At 37.8% G+C, this 17,937-nt stretch overlaps 1 protein-coding gene across 1 annotated transcript in view; it reads left to right on the plus strand.

The window, feature by feature from the left end:
* LOC126262366 (damage-control phosphatase ARMT1-like) overlaps positions 1–17,937 on the plus strand; it is a 58,617-nt gene that overhangs the window by 16,005 nt on the left and 24,675 nt on the right. The window contains exon 4 of the mRNA XM_049958951.1: positions 2,036–2,201. Within this exon, the coding sequence (XP_049814908.1) occupies positions 2,036–2,201 (166 nt within the window). The remainder of the gene's footprint in view (positions 1–2,035; positions 2,202–17,937) is intronic.

The raw sequence follows: 17,937 nt of genomic DNA on the forward strand, positions 1-17,937 counted from the left end.
GAATGGTATAGGAAGTTTTTGGCAACAGGAAGTGTTCTGAAACATTCTGGTAGCGCACGTTATAGAGTTTCAGAAGAGACAGTGGAGGGCATCAGACAAATGTTTGTCAGAAGCCCATGTAAGTCAGTTCGTCAAGTATCTAAGCAACTTGATATGCCTTGACCAACATTGCATCGTGTAGTTCACCAGCATCTTCGTATGTGTGCTTACAAAGTGCAAAGGCTGCAACATCTGATGCCGAATGACAAACCATGCTGACAACAGTTTGCTGCAGATAATGCTGCAGCATATTGATATGGATGCCAGCTTCCTGGAAAGATGTTTATTCTCAGATGAGGCAACCGTTCATCTATCAGCAAGGGTTAATAGGCATAATGTTCAGATTTGGGGTTCGCAAAATCTGCATGTTGTCATTGAACATATTCATGATAGCCCTAAACTAAACTTCTGGTGCGGGCTAATGCATGACAGGATTGTTGGCCCGTTCTTCTTTGCCGAACAAACAGTGAATGGGTCAGTGTATCTGGACATGTTGGAACAGTTTGTGTACCCTCAGATACAAGACTTGCAACCCAACATTTTTTTTCAACAAGATGGAGCTCCGCTGCGTTGGTCAACGGCTGTTCGCAAGTTTCTGGATAGGAAATTTCCCAGTCATTCGATCGGACGTGGAGGGCCCATTGCGTGGCCACCACGTTCACCCGACATTACGCCGCTTGATTTCTTCGTATGGGGATTCATGAAGGACCGCGTGTATGCAACCAAAGTGGACAATATTCCTACGTTTTGACATTGTATCACTAATGAAATTGCAACAATAACAGAGGAAATGTTACAAAGAACTTGGCAAGAAATTGTATATAGGCTCGATATTCTTCGTGCTACAAATAGTTCACATGTAGAGGTGCATTGGTGATAAATAAATAAATTCTCTGAGATGCTCTACAATGTGGTGCATTTTTCATTGTCGTATCTACTGTGGTTTTCTTTTTTCCTCGGTCTTTGAAATCAGGGAGGTTTGAGTGGGACACCCTGTACTTTCTCATAATACGAAAATAAGCACTGTAAATGTTGCCACGAATCAAAGATCTTTACAAAACATGTTGTTTCTTGCACGGTTTTGTTTCCTAAAGTGTCAGAAATTTCTATGCCGGAGTAAAACCTTCACTTTTCAAAGGACTGATAAAGTTTTACAGTGTTGTGGGAAAGCATATTTACACTTTAAATGGAAAAAATGCATCTAGGAGAAAGTGTATTTTTAACTGAGAAATCCAGGAAGAATCTGGGAACTTTTTTCTTCTCCGCAAACTATACAAACATGATAGTTTAGAAATTTTTTTGTAAATGGTAGCAACTCTACTCTGAAACAGTAGTGCATGTATTATGTGCACTCTGTGTGCCATAATGCATACAATTATATCGAAAGAAAATTCAGTCATAAAAACTTAAAAATAATCTACATCTATGTGATTACTGTGCATTTCACAATTAAGTGCCTGGCAGAGGGTTTGCCAAACCACCTTCAAGATATTTTTCTACCGTTCCACTCTCGAATAGTTCACAGGAAAAACGCTTAAATTTTACTGTGTAAGCGTAGATGATAATTCCTCACTAAGTAGATAGGCTCCAACAAAATATTTTCACACTCTGAGGAGAAAGTTGGTGACTGAAATTTCATGAGAAGATCCTGCTACAACAGAAATGTCTGTTTTAAAGATTGCCACCCCCATTCACATATCATATCCATGGCATACTCTCCCCTAATTGTGACACACAATTTCTGGCCAATATTTACTTCAGGTGGCAAATTGTATAGTGCTGCTGGTAGATGTATATAAAAGTAAAAAGAACACACTATCTAGTTTTTGAAACTAACAGTTCCTTTGTTGGGAAGCAGAGGATGATATGTTGGAGAACTGTTAATTCTGAAAGCATGAGAGAGAGAATTACAATATTTTTTTCAATTATCTGCGAATGCCTTCCAATGTACTGTGCTGTTACTGAAATGATCTTTGTGCTGAATCTTGTTTTTCAGTCAGTCTCTTACTGCCTTTGATCCTTTTCGTAAATCGAAGGAATCTGGACTCCATAATTCAATCCGTTCAATTGTGATTTTATCAGATTATATGAAAAAACAGTTGGAAGAAGTTGACCAGCTGAAGAGGAGTGACGTAAGACAAGCATTGCAGCGAATTCTTTATGTAAGTTGTGCACTTGTAACCTTGTTTAGTAAGAAATGTTTAAAAATAGTATGTGATTATATTTTGCTTACAGCTGTCGTAAGTGTTAGCTAATACTTATGTCATACGTTTCAAGTCTTTTAATGAAACTCTTCTTGAAATATTTTATGTAGGCGCTAAAGATACCAGTGCATGTAAAGTAGTGCACATTTGCATACCTCAACACTGAGGAAGTGAGACTATTCACATTACTAACAAATTATTTGTTATGGCATGTTCATGTTTAACTGTTTTTTACCTTGACATGAGTCGTGCCATGATACATTCTGTCAAAAAAAGACCTGTGGCATTAGATGCACAGTTTACCTCATAGGTGCATAGTATCCTTGTGCTCTGCCACAAAGCAGATGGTTGAACTCCTGCAGAGCTTCATTGTAAACAACACACTGAAATGTTTTAAACAGTGTGAGAAACTAATATAAACATACATATCTCAGATGGATTATATTTTGAAAGTAGTGACCACCAATTGTTTTACTTGCGAAGGTAAACTGTATACCCAGCCGTAGTGGGAACGAACTTAGTTGCATGGTTAGGTACAGCCATGTTCCAATTCAAAGTAGCATTCATTGTTCCTACTCTGTGAGCACAGAGAGCAACCACAGAAAATACATTCATGGGCACCAGACCAACTTGCTGTTTGTCATAAATTTTGCTGACAATGAGAAGGAAGGTAAAAGGTGTGATAATGTCAACAGAGAGGCCAAAGGAAGGTGTTAAGCAAAAGTTAATTAAGTCAGTGGTATGCAAATTATGAAAGGAGGGACATGATGCTGAGTGAAGCATGCTTCAGGTATCTGCCCCAAAGAAGAAGAAGCAAAGTGTACACTAAATAATTTATCAATTTCTGTGGCAATATGAGTATTGCAAAGAAATAATCATCCTTGCAAAAACTTTGTAGTTTTTGTCACACAGAATTGGATTTAGAGGCCAGCAAAGAAACTCTGAGAAACACTATTTGATCTATGGTATTTAATTTTAAAAGATGCTGGGATGAAGAAATCTTTATGCGTGTCCGAGGGAACACGTAAAAAGAGTGTATTTCATTAGATTTTTTGTGAAAAAATGAAGCTTCAGAATTAAAAAGGCCAAAGGTTTATTGAAACAAACCATGGACTCACAGCTGATACACTGTGACTATGTGTTGGCAAAGTGAGTGTACAAATAATATTTCCTTAAAACAGTGGCAATCAACATTTCATTGTTGTGAATGGATGCAATTTCAGATCATATTCATTTCTCCTCCATGACTGTAATAGGAAAACTTCAGATTGCCATATAGAAATGGACAGAAAAAACTGAAAATATGTAGAGACAAGGAATGCTCAACTTTCACTGTTAATTAAGGACCGTCTCGTGTTTTTGCATAAACAAAATTTTGTAAGAAAGTAGTTCCCCTCCTACTATCATGGCAGCATCTAGACTTTAATCCTGTAGAACTGGTCTAGAATCTTGCGAAGAATAAGCTTCTTAGTCTTAGGTTTGCAAGCAACAAACTGATATAAATTACTCTTGTAGTAACACTTACTTCTTTAGGCTGGGCTACTTCAGTAAATTATTTCTGTAGTAATATACTCTTTTTGAGCTTAATTTCTATTTACTTCTTTTGTTGTAACTAAAGTAGTAATGTCTTTTTACCAAAGAAGTAAGCCATTTCTGCACACTGCTGGCATGTGCATTACATTCCCTCTCGGAAAATATTGATTGTCAGCAAACATTATTTCATCACCTTTTGCGTAATTTATGTTCGTCGCTATAATTTTAGAAGCTAGAAAAGATTATTAAATTGAATTATTAAAATTGGGAAATTAAATGCTGTTGTACTAATTGATGATAAGATCTTTGTATTATGAAAACGAAATGTGTATTAATGGATGAATCTATTGTTAACCCTGTCATCTACAGCTACCAATGTCCATTGTTGGTTGGTGACACGTATTCATTTAAGCGCCAGTTTTAGATACGAGCTAGCAGCAACATTGAGGTAGCCAAGAAATGTTCAAAAACATACCAGAAAATGAAAAAGAGCGGTTTCCTGAAATAACGAAAAAGTACATAACTACTTTTGAAGCTAAAAAGCATGATTCCAACAAACTAAATAGGAAAAAGGATGCTTGGGAAAAAATACATGTTGAATACAACAGAAGCTCTTACACAAAGATCACAAGAGTAGCCTAAAGCAATTTGGAAGGAAATGAAAGCGAAAGCTAGGAAAATGAAAGCTAGAAGTATACGAGAACAATTTCAAACTGGCGGTGGAGTAGTTATAAGCCAAGTGGTTGTTGATATGATCCCACAAGTTTTCGAGGCTATAGCTGGAGTTAAGGATACAAGTTACTTTTCCGGCTCAGTATTATGTAAAATCAACACGTATTTATTTCAGGCCTGTTTATAATGTATATGTTTTACAGATTTTTGCTTAGGGTTATTAAAAAAATTACAAGGAAATTAATGCAATTTTTTCCCAAAATGCTGCCTCAAATTGAGGTTCTGTTTAATCCAATGTTATACATATGAAGGAGACCAAATTTTTAGGAGATATGCATGACATGATGGCTGAGGTACTAGACCTATTTAATTCCACCTATTATGTATATTACAAGGATAAAAAATATCACCTCTTACATTTTTATAATTTTTTTCCTAATAAAAATGTTAGTTTTTCTATAATTTAGTTGAGTCTGCGATAAAGCTTAGGTCTACGACATAAGTATGGACTATTGCAAGTTACAGAAAAAAATTAGAACAATGCTTTATAAATGTTAGGAAGTATTTGTACTTAAATTCTGAAAATAAAACTTGCAGGAAATTGCAAATGAAGATAAGAGTCCAATTAAACTGTGCCTCAGATCTTTCCTGAATCATAGTCTTCATCCTGCAGCATTTCTTCATCTTCAAGCTTCCTCTTGTCATTCCTTTTAGCACTTCTTGCTTCTCTGGTAACTTGAAGAGTGACTCTTTCAATTTCATGCACCCGTTGTTTGTCACACGCAAGCAATTAATCTTCCATATTACAGCCACATTGTATGCCTCAATTTCTCAGGACTTACAACCTTCTTATCACTCCATCATTGAAACATATCACTGCATCTAGTACACCAATGTATTTTGTCCTACAAAAACATTCTTGGGTACTCTTACCCATATTCAGCAGTTGAAACTTTCATTTGTATTCTGAGTTGAGTGCACCCCCCCCCCCCCCCCCATGAAAACATTTATTAAGCAAAACAGGGTCCCTCAGGTCTCTAAAAATTGGTTTCATTTCATTCACAACAGGTTCAGAAATAGATTGCTTATGATGGTATATTTGACCACCTTCTTTTGCTTTTGGTAACCACACCAAGAATCTGCTCCTTTAGGCCTCTTACACGTGGGCGATTTTCAGTAGCGCTGCTGAGCAGCGTGCGTCTGTGCCCGCGTTTTATTATTTTTGTTTTTTCTGCATAGCAGTGCTGCTGCTGCACGTAATTGGCACTGCTGCTGTGTACATCCCGCTCAGTTGATAATATGGACTCGATGAAGAAGTATTGGCTCTGGCTTTGTTGATCAAAAGAAAATTCAGGCGCGAACGTCGTAAACATAAATACTGGCAACACCAGATGTGCACCATTCGTACAATATACGGACACTTCCTCTTGTCATTCCTTTTAGCACTTGAAGACAGTGCAAAGTTCTTCAACTAATTCAGGATGTCAATACTGACCTTTGAGGAACTACTACATTTGCTGAAAACACGTATTTCACACCAGAACACTTGCATGAGAAGCAGTGTTTCTGCAGAGGAAAGGTTGGCCATCACAATAAGGAAGTACAAATAGTTGATTTAAAATGGTTTTAATTTAACAGTTTGTGTTACATAAGAAAATAACAATATGTGTAGACATCCTAAAACAAATCTTTCTACACTGATGTACCAGAAAATTGAGATGGTGATTTCAGTGACGCTCTTTGTGCTGAATGAGCCAGTTGTTCCTCTTAAGTGGCCACGGAAGCAGATGAGCCATTTTCCACAAAGTGTGTTCCACTTACATTTCCCTGTGATTTTCCATGAGCGGTATTGTTTGTAATGTATTTTTGCAACACACTCATAAGTTCGAATTTCACATTAAATCGGTTTTCTTCAGGTATGGCCTTGAAATGAGGTAGCAAAGACAAGAGAAATAATCAATCTGGATCTTCCTCCATCAATGTTGATTTCTTTTGTGCACTTTCTGCAAGAATCCAAACAATTTCTGCTCTTCTGAAAGTCTGTTTTTTTGGGAACGCTAAAGCCTGAGACATTAGGAGATGGTTCCTGATAAGTGCTTGACTCTTCATTTGTCATATTGTCTGTCTCTTTCTCAACAGGAGGTTTAGTTCCACACACAGGCGCTAAAAATGAAAGTTGCTTGAAGAAAATGTACTGCTTTCTGGTATCTGCCACTAAACCACTCTTCACTTTTTTCTGTTTTTGCAGCTCTCGAGTGTGCGAATCTCTTACTTTTTTCCACCTCTTTTGCAACTGTTTTGCAGAATAAAAAGATTTCTTTTCTGATATCAGGTATCTTGCACCAGGAAATACATTCACAGATCTACATTACACATACAAATGTGGAGGTTCTACAATCTCAAGCATAGTAAAGGACACTTGTCAAAATATTTAGAATGTTCTGAAAGAGCCTACATTTCCGATGCTTACTGAAGAGGACTGGTTGAATATTGCAGAAGGTTTCAAGACAAATGCAGATTTTCCAAACTGTATAGGGGCAATAGATGGTCAGGGTGTATACGACCTGGGAAAACTGGGAGATCCGGGAAAAACCCAGGAATTTTTAGAATTCTGGGACTTTTTCATTGTTTTAGTTTTCAGTTACATTTTTGTAATTTTGACTGGTAAGAACCGATACTCTAAAAAGCAAAGAATATCCCTGTATCCCGCTACTGGAGAATAATATTGCAGCAATAAAACATGAATGAGAGAAAAAATAAAATTTAAGTCGCAAAGGAAATGTGCGTATACAACAAAACACAGAACATACAAGCATCTGCCAATAGCAAAATGTGTCAAAGGCTTTAGAAAGATTATGCAGTGCTTCGTAACAACAAATTGCCTCCAATGAGCATGATTTCACAACTGTTTACCTTAGATTTGTTTAAGCAGTTGCGAACATGCTCTTGCGCGTGCGCTGTTGAGTTGCATATGAGTAGTACCTTCGCCCGCTTCTGGATACAGAAGTGTGGCTGTTAGCTGTACAAGCAGTAGCAGTGAACAGCCACATGCTACCCGGATAAATTTTACTAGTGCGCCCAAGCTGCCAGATGCACCCATGCGCAAAAGGCCTGGATCTAGAGGGTGGAAGGGTGGGGGGGGGGGGGGGGCGTTTGATATTGGTACTTCCTGAATTATATTTTGTTGTGTTATAAAAAAAATGACCATTTGTGCCAAAACAGTCTTGATAATTTGATGTAGGCCTATGTTACAATGGCTGCAATATTAGAAAGGACTATTTCATTTTATCTAGCAGACAGTGACAAAATAAACGTAATCAGATCGAGAAACCACAACAGTCGTGGGCACTATTTATATTAACAGCTTTTCAGTATTAGATAATGACATTTCGAGTTTTCATGTAGCAAAACATTTGACTAACTTTGATGAGGTAATAGATTCTTTCGCAGAAAGATAGCACACCATGTACAGTTGTAGCAAGATAGAGAGAAAAAATAGCTAGGATCTAAGGATTGAAGAAATGTATATTGTCTTGCATGTTTCTTGCCTTTACTGTTTTTATGTATCCTATATTTAATTTTATGTCACACAAAACAGCAAGTTATTAGCTAATAGGCAGTAAAGAGTGCAAATTTTCTGAAGAGTTATTGTTCTCCCAGTTACAAATCATGCCCTCTAGAATTTATTGCGAGTTTTTTTTTTTTTTTTTTTTTTTTTTTTTTTTTTTTTTAAAGAGGGGTAGGTTGTCAAACCTGTCCTGGATATAGTTTGATGGCATCCGTTACAAAATATACACGTTTGAATTCCACAGAACGAAATTCATTGACGTGCAGTAGAATAATACTGTGTGAAGGGGCATGGCGCTGCACTTTGGCACGTCTAAGACAAAATAACATGTCTTACATGCCCTTGAACATGTATGTTTTATGTGTCAGACTCTTCAGAAAGATGTGTGCTACAAAATGAACATATTTTTGAATAGTCCTATCTCAAACGCTTGCGAGAGGGGGTAGGGGCACTATCTAGTACTGCCCCGGTTCGGAAATATCATAAATCCGCGCTGAGCAATCTGAGTTGTAGTGGAGAGGTGGGTCGTCCCCACCTGATTCTTGTTTATGTTTAGTAATTTTGCTGTTTCCTCTCCGTTTACTGCTCTCGCGTCAAATATAAACAGAACGGATTTCTGTAGCCGGTAACTGTCAAGTGAATTAAAATACATTCACATAATGTCGGAAGGCTAAAATGTGTTATTAGCATTAATCACCTTGCAGGACAATGAACTTTTTTGTCGGTTTACTACAGAAATTTGCCTTTTATTTATCTTTTCCGCTGAGGCAGGCAATTTATTTGAAACGAAGTGTTTAATTCGACACTATTGGCCAGTTTCAACTGTTCGCAGCATTTCAAGTGCATGTTTTCAGTTTCTAGTATGTATGGCATTATGCCATAATAAAGAACCAAATATGAGAAAATTTACACCCCGAAAAGCACACTGAAAAGCCTACTTCATTGTCGAGGCCTACTTCATTGGGAATCTGGACATACGAATGTGCACTTTAAGCCAGATCATGCATTTTAGTTTGGTTTACAAAATCGCGATGCTTTTGGAGTATCCTCTGATGTCTTATTTCTTTTGTGACATAATATAAGATCTTTTAATGTTTTACACGTACGAACATACGGGCTTCCCACGTCATCGTAGCTGCGCAACCCCGGTGATGTCTATCTGGCGCTCTGACAACTGCTGGAACAAACCTGTTTCTAACAGGTCGCGGGAAAATATTGCGAATGTTGATTTGAAAAGCGTTACTTTCAAAGTAAATTTCCTTTTACACAAGATGAACTATTTGCGAGAATGTATGATGAAGTTCTTAAATCAGAGCGTTTGACTCTCATTTAAAAATCAACTCTTTGATGACGAGCCAGTTAGAAAAATTTTGAGCCCAGAAGATCAGACATTTATGTCGTTATTAAAAATTTTACTAGCACATTTGTGTATGTAACACGTGCAAAAAAGATCAACATTATATGTGAAAGCTTAGCTTTTCTTGCACCTTATTAATCTTCGAGACAAATAATATATGTGAAAGCTTTGCTGTTCTTGTAGCAACACTATGTATATTAATTTGAACCGTAACTTTTCCTATTTGTGTGTTCGCACAACTTGACAGTGATGTAGCTATTGGCTGACTGCATCACGTGTCCTAAGCTCTGAATATCAACTGTCATCGGCTGGCGAGATCACGTGAGATGAGCTATGACTGGCTTACAAAGGAGCATCACAATCTCGATTTCGATGCTTCGGAAAGTAACATGCGGTGTTTAGTGGAATTCAAATTTAAATAATTGAAAATATGCAGCGTACATGTTACTGCATATCAAAGATCTTTCCAAAATGTGTTTTTTTCCTGTGAGTTTCGTTTTCGAAAGTGCTGGGAAATTCTACACCACTGTATAAAACCATAACCATTCAAAGGATTGATAAGTTTTACAGTTCCAACGGAAAGTATACTGTCACATAACACGGAGAAAGTGTATTTTCACCCAGGAGAAAGTGTATCTTTAACCGGGAAATCTGGGAAAAATCCGGGAATTTTTTTTCCTTGTCCACGTATACACCATGATGGTAGACACATGCATTTGATTAAGCACCGGCATAGAGGCTCAGTTTAACTACAAACACTTTTTCTCAATTGTGTTATTAGCAGTTTGTGATGCAAATTATAATTTTGTTTACATAGATGTCAGGTCTTATGGCAAAAGTTCAGATTCACAAATCTTTAAAAACAGTATGCTATTCAATAAGATAAGAGACCACAAACTGAAAATTCCTAGACCGACACCAATATGTGCTGGAGGAGGGCCACTGCCATTTACATTCGTTGATGATAAAACATTTGGTTTGACAGAATATATGCAAAGACCCTATGGTGGAAATAATTTGCCAATCATCAAAAGATATATAATTATCGTTTATCACAAGTGATACGTTTCATAGAGAGTACATTTGGAATACTCAGCAACAAATGGAGAATCTTACATCGTCCACTCAATGTTTCAATTGATTTGGCCTCAGATATAATAAAAGCATGCTGCATATTACATAATTTCGTTTGTCGTAGAGATGGGTATACATTCGAAGACACACTGAACATCGTTGGACTATTGAGTCGAGGAAGCCGTAATGCCAAGAACAAGGAACAAATCAGCTGCTGTTATGAGAGATAAATTTGCTGAATTCTTCGCAAGTGAAGAAGGTGCAATGAGTTGGCAATTGAAGAAAATTTTATCTGGGGACTTCTAATATTTGTACATATAATTCTAAATACGTACATTTTGGTTTTTGGGATCTGGTGTTTTAATTTGCAAACCCTGGAATAAACAGGTCACACAATTCTTCCCCTGCTCTGTGTTTCACAATCCAGTTGCTGTATACACTACATCTTGAGTCCCAAATAGCAGTACGCATTTCTGCCTCACAAATGAAATGCTTAGTATCAAAACTCATGGTGCTGTGAGAATCACTGATATGCTAATGAAACGCCATATGTGAAAGGTAACAGGTGTGAAAACTCCGCTGCCAGCAGCGGACAGCCGCTCATGCACAGATGGTCGCGCGATTGCCCCTTCCACTGGCATACAAATTGCCATGTGTGTAAATGTCCCATCAGTTTGCATTATGGAATGCTGACCACTGCCGCCGCACTGCTCAGCAGCGCTGTGGGAAATTGCACGTGTGTAAGGGGCCTTAGGGCAAAGTCTGTGAATAGGATGGTCATCTGTTGACAACTTATGAAAGTAACATTGAACTCATTAATTTTATTGAAAGCTTTAGAGTCCCCATCGCCTAGGTACTTCATATATCTAACGTTATAAATTGTACTTCGTATATCTAACGTTATAAATGGGCACTGACCTCTGAAATATTTTTAGAGCTCCATCACACTCCATACCTTCACTGTAATCATCATAATTCGTAGAACACTGATGTTCAGTATATCCTTCAGTCTTACCATGGCAGGTGTAGCAGCACTCAACATCAACATCTTTTCCATTCTCCAGAGAAGTAGCACTTACAACACCATTCAGTGAATGATGTCCTCGATGTTGCCATGTCCCATCAAGTGCAACAGCAATGTCCCTGGTTCCACTAATATTTACAGTTTCTTCTACTGCATGTTTCATAGATGCTTTAGACACAACTGTCAAGGCACCTAAAAGTATTTTTATGTGCTTGTTGAATGTACTTGGAGGAGGAGGAGGAAGGTCCATCAAACCACAAAACTTTGTGCAGCCTTTTTTCCTTTTCCTATTGCGCACATTGCATACACTAACTTCAGATTCACATCATATGAATTATGCACAATGTTCGAAGTCATTTATTGCAGGATCTACATAGAATTTTGACACTAAACCCTTCCTGCTACTTTATTGTTCAGTTATTTCCAGACAGCCTACACCATCACATTGTTTACATTTCGCCAATTCCTTTATCAACAAAGATAAGATGCCCACATCAACAACAACAAATCCACTACAAACAGTGTCATTGTTAACACAAAAATTTGAATCACCAGGAGGTGTGCCTTGTGGGAGTTTCTTCCCTGAAGAACTGATACATAGGTTACTTTCAACAGTGTGGCTTGCTTTGTTTGTGAACTGGTTACCACGGAATTTCATTTTATTGAATTTCTTGATGCGTGGCATAGTTTGTATTTATTGCACGCTAATAGATATGTACTTCCACAAATCTATTTAGCACTTGGGCAACAAACATTCAGTAACACGCGAACTGACTGCTTCAGCGAAACAAAAGTAAATACTAGCAAAGATAATCATTTACTGACACTAGAAACCTGCACTGTTACCGACATATACAATGTATCACACATATAATCGCTGGAAACAGAGAGTTCACAGTTTTTTTCGAAATAATATTGGTTTCTGTAACAGAAATAAAGGGGGCATGGCGGCATACTTGACGGTAACTTTAAATTTTGGTATATATAGTTCATTTTTCATTTGAAACCCTATAATGTATATATCAATATAATCAGAAGACATAAAAAAAAAGTTTTGATTTTTCCACCATTTATAAGTACCCTGAATCCTTAATGACAATGACACATCTGAAGATAATGTGATACTTTCAAGCAACTTCAATAATTGCTCTGAAAGTAGCAATGAAACTGCTGAAAGTGGAACTTTATCCCATAGTTATGAACCTTGGCCTGCATTCTCTGGTGGGAGCTTATCAGAAGATGCACACAGCAAAAGTGGGAGAGAACATGTGATTGTAGTGAAGAACCGAGAGTTGTAGAAAAAAGCAGACGAACTTCAGTGCATTTAATACAAGAGGGATACAACATAAAAATGTTATTAATAGAAAGACTAAGAGAAATCCTGGAAGAAGAGCTCAGTCTTAAACTGGAAATTATGAGTAAGTTCAGGAATGGAATGGAGAAATTTTCAGGTTCCAGTTCTTCATTCAGTCTGCTCAAGAAATTTGGTTTTTTTGGAATGAATAAGAAAATATTCATATGTATAAAACATCTTTTATTTCCTTGATATTTTTTCAAATGGTTATTATGTTCTTGTTTCTTGTATGGCATAATATTTGTGTTTTATCTTTTCAGCATGGGTACTAATTTTTGTTAATACCATCTTCTAATATTTATGTGAATTTGCAATATTATAAGTCTTTTTTTTTTTTAGAAATAATTGAAACATTGTATGACTTTGTATACTCAATTACAAAATAAAATGAAAATGTTAATCCCTTATGAAAAAAAGAACAAGAAAGAAAGAAAGAAAGAACATAATTACAAAATTACACATAAATAAAATGAGTCACTTTTCACTCCATTAGTGACAGTCTGGTGGCGTATTTATTTATTTATTTATGAAAGAAAAATCTACACACTAACTTCTAATTTTACTAGCAATTTAGGTACAATTTTTATTAAAGTAATTAAATATAATAGACCTACTGACAGCTTGGCCTGCTTCATCTGTTTCTGGTTGAAATGCACATTGTTCGGTGTCATTCACCTCCACAGCATCAGGATGAAACACATCTCTGACTTCTGTTCCAAAGTTGTGTAGAACTGCAGCAACCACAATAACATTCCCACACTTGTTTGGTATAAATTGCATTGTTTTAGTGAGAATTTGGAAACATTTCTTCAAAACTCCGAACGCTCGCTCTATTACACATCTGGTAGGAATATGGGCGTAATTGTAGCGCTTGCCTCGAGATGACTGGGTGTTTGTGTTGTCCTGATCATTTCATCATCATTCACGAACATGGCGAGATTGGGCTGAACAAAGGTTGGGACTTTGTACGGGCACTGGTAACCACGCAGTTGAGTGCCCCACAAACCAAACATCATACCTTAGCACCATTTGGCTCCTATGTGGACTCAGAACACAGGCATCATAAGATGTTTGGAGAGAGGACATCCACTATCTCCTAAAAGCAACCCATCATATTGTCCATTTTCCAATTCTGCAGCAACTCCACTATTGTCCCAAATGCGTGCATCATGCACGGAACCTGGCTAATGGCTTACCACATTCAGAATCTTCATATGGCATCGCAGATGATTTGTGTATTGATAGAAAATAAATTCTTGTTATTTCTGCTTGTGCTCCAGTAGGACAAAGTATGGGTATATGTGCACAATCTATGGCCCGTATGACATTTGGGAATCCACCAGTTTTATAGAATTCTTTGGTATATTTTATTGGCTCTGTGGCATGGACACATACAGTGGCTTTAAGGCAATTACACTGTTTATCACACTGTTAAAAGCTTTTCCAGCAGTAGTATAATGAATATTAGTGAGATGTTCACCTCTTCCTCCATCTCCATATATTCATTGTAGCCAGGTAAACCATAGAATTCGACGCATAAAACACAGAACTCAAAGATCCCACATTACTCTCTTACTTTACCCTTACTACAACCTAGGAGTAAATTTTGGCCTTATTTCTTCCTTAAGTTAGTAACATAGTAGCATACTTTTTAATGATGCTCTTCACCAGTAATGGAGTAGATAAATTTACATGGAATTAAATGAAAAATTTACTCCTGGAGTAATTTATTCCTTTAGTTCAGTCTATCGACTGGAAGTCATAAATTTCCTTCTCTTTTAGTAACTTACTACTTTAGTTTCACTTATTCCTGGATGGTGCTCGCCACCCTTAACACATCAAGCACTCACACTCTAAACTGAATAAATAAAAGCTGATGCTTTGCTGCTAATAAATATAAGTCATGCATCATGCAACCTGTTGCAAACCTGACAACATAATGCCATTTTGGCAACTTGTGCGTCAATTTCACAACTTTTATATTCAAGAGACATTTTATTTGGCCTAATTAGGCTGAGTCGATCTCCTTCCAGACCTTTCCACTATAATCTGGGAGACAAGTCTTTCGTACTGACATCTCAGTAGTGTCGATCTGTTGCCTAGCGGCCACAGGTAGCTAGCCAACAATGGACTGCACTCGAGCAGGTAGCAGGCTCTGCGAACCTGGCAGGCACATGACAAGAATGTACCAGTGAGTGCCTCACATGCAATTGTGCTGTTGTTTCATTGTGTGTGTTCAGTTCATATTTTATGTTTTTAGTGTTTATTTGCTTCTGTTTCCTTTTAAACAATGTCTAGTGCAACAAGTAGTGCCAACCCAACACGTGAAGTGAAATGGAGGAAGAAAAGTGTGCTACACAGCCAGGCCTGCGAGTGGTTGTTGAGGGAATAATTTGAAAAAGAGAAGGAAAATAGCTGATCTCTTATTTCTTGTTTCTCAGGCTGTTAAGAGCACTGCAGCAGCATTGAAAATAAGTGAGAAATTGTTCTAACAATAGGGAATGAGCAGTACAGTATAAATTGTGGTGAGAGTGGCACAACAAGGCTGAACACACCAGGAAAGAAGCTTCTGAGAAAGAAGCAAGTGACAGCTTTGGACGATTTTGAGAAAGATGCTATTCGTTGTATACATAGCTATTATAAGAGAAGGAAACATCACACTCTATCTAAATTACTAATGTCACTTCAGAAAGAAGATCTCTATAAAGGAAGCTGAAAGACATAGGCTTCAGCTGTTGAGTGTTTCATGGATGCAAAGAATTGGTGGGAAGAGCAGATATAGTTGCATGGCGGTGCAGATTAGAAAGGACAGATGAAGTTGCATGACAGTGTAGATTTTTTTTGTGCAGTATTATGGGTGTGTGATTCGAAAAAATACTGTGGATAGATTAAACTTGGGTTGATGCCAGCCACTCATTACATAAAGGCTGGAGTGATGGAACACCCGAGGGGACCATGGCAGTGCATAGAAATATAAAAGTTTCATTGGGTGACAAAAATTTTCCAACAAAAAAAAAAAAAATGCTGTAATGGTCATTTTTCAGATTCCATAGCCTTTTCACACAAATATCATGACAAAAAATAATGCGGAAATGACACAAGTACTAATTTATTATATGCCGCAAACAAAGTTATATTAAGAACTGAATAAATGCTCAAGAATTGACTGAGATTTATACTTAAAGCTTCAGCTTTTCAAATGATTAGTTAGTTAAAAAATTACTCTAAACATTGACAATTAACACTGTAGAGAAACAATTAAAATCGCTCAAAAGAGGAAAGGCCGCTGGACCTGATGGGATACCAGTTCGATTTTACACAGAGTACGCGAAGGAACTTGCCCCCCTTCTTGCAGTGGTGTACCGTAGGTCTCTAGAAGAGCGTAGCATTCCAAAGGATTGGAAAAGGGCACAGGTCATCCCCGTTTTCAAGAAGGGACGTCGAACAGATGTGCAGAACTATAGACCTATATCTCTAATGTCGATCAGTTGTAGAATTTTGGAACACGTATTATGTTCGAGTATAATGACTTTTTTGGAGACTAGAAATCTACTCTGTAGGAATCAGCATGGGTTTCGAAAAAGACGGTCGTGCGAAACCTAACTCGCGCTATTTGTCCACGAGACTCAGAGGGCCATTGACACGGGTTCACAGGTAGATGCTGTGTTTCTTGATTTCCGCAAGGCGTTCGATACAGTTCCCCCACAGTCGTTTAATGAACAAAGTAAGAGCATAACGACTATCAGACCAACTGTGTGATTGGATTGAAGAGTTCCTAGATAACAGAACGCAGCATGTCATTCCCAATGGAGAGAAGTCTTCCGAAGTAAGAGTGATTTCAGGTGTGCCGAAGGGTAGTGTCATAGGACCGTTGCTATTCACAATATACATAAATGACCTTGTGGATGACATCGGAAGTTCACTGAGGCTTTTTGCAGATGATGCTGTGGTATATCGAGAGGTTGTAACAATGGAAAATTGTACTGAAATGCAGGAGGATCTGCAGCGAATTGACGCATGGTGCAGGGAATGGCAATTGAATCTCAATGTAGATAAGTGTAATGTGCTGCGAATACATAGAAAGATAGATCCCTTATCATTTAGCTACAAAATAGCAGGTCAGCAACTGGAAGCAGTTAATTCCATAAATTATCTGGGAGTACGCATTAGGAGTGATTTAAAATGGAATGATCATATAAAGTTAATCGTCGGTAAAGCAGATGCCAGACTGAGATTCATTGGAAGAATCCTAAGGAAATGCAATCCGAAAACAAAGGAAGTAGGTTACAGTACGCTTGTTCGCCCACTGCTTGAATACTGCTCAGCAGTGTGGGATCCGTACCAGATAGGGTTGATAGAAGAGATAGAGAAGATCCAACGGAGAGCAGCGCGCTTCGTTACAGGATCATTTAGTAATCGTGAAAGCGTTACGGAGATGATAGATTAACTCCAGTGGAAGACTCTGCGGGAGAGACGCTCAGTAGCTAGGTACGGGCTTTTGTTAAAGTTTCGAGAACATACCTTCACCGAAGAGTCAAGCAGTATATTGCTCCCTCCTACGTATATCTCGTGAAGAGACCATGAGGATAAAATCAGAGAGATTAGAGCCCACACAGAAGTATACCGACAATCCTTCTTTCCACGAATGATACGAGACTGGAATAGAAGGGAGAACCGATAGAGGTACTCAGGGTACCCTCCGCCACACACCGTCAGGTGGCTTGCGGAGTATGGATGTAGATGTAGATGTAAAAAACTAATTACTTTTCATGAAAGAATTAATAAAATACAACCCATGACTTATTTACAACCTGTAGAAAATCAAACAATGGAAAATCCAGGATGGAATGTAACAATAATATCATGAAAAGGAAAGTTGATACTCACCATATAGTGGAGATGCTGAGTCACAGATACGCACAAGAAGAAGACTGTCACAAATAAAGTTTTCGGCCAGTAAGGGCTTCATCAACTGTGGTTTCAGTTACATGAGACTGCAGATAGGTGTGTGTGTGTGTGTGTGTGTGTGTGTGTGTGTGTGTGTGTATTGTTGACAAAGGCTTTACTGGCTGAAAGCTTTATTTGTGACACAGTATTTTGTTGGGCATATCT

The sequence above is a fragment of the Schistocerca nitens genome, chromosome 6 (assembly GCF_023898315.1).
Source record: "Schistocerca nitens isolate TAMUIC-IGC-003100 chromosome 6, iqSchNite1.1, whole genome shotgun sequence".
NCBI lineage: Eukaryota > Metazoa > Arthropoda > Insecta > Orthoptera > Acrididae > Schistocerca > Schistocerca nitens.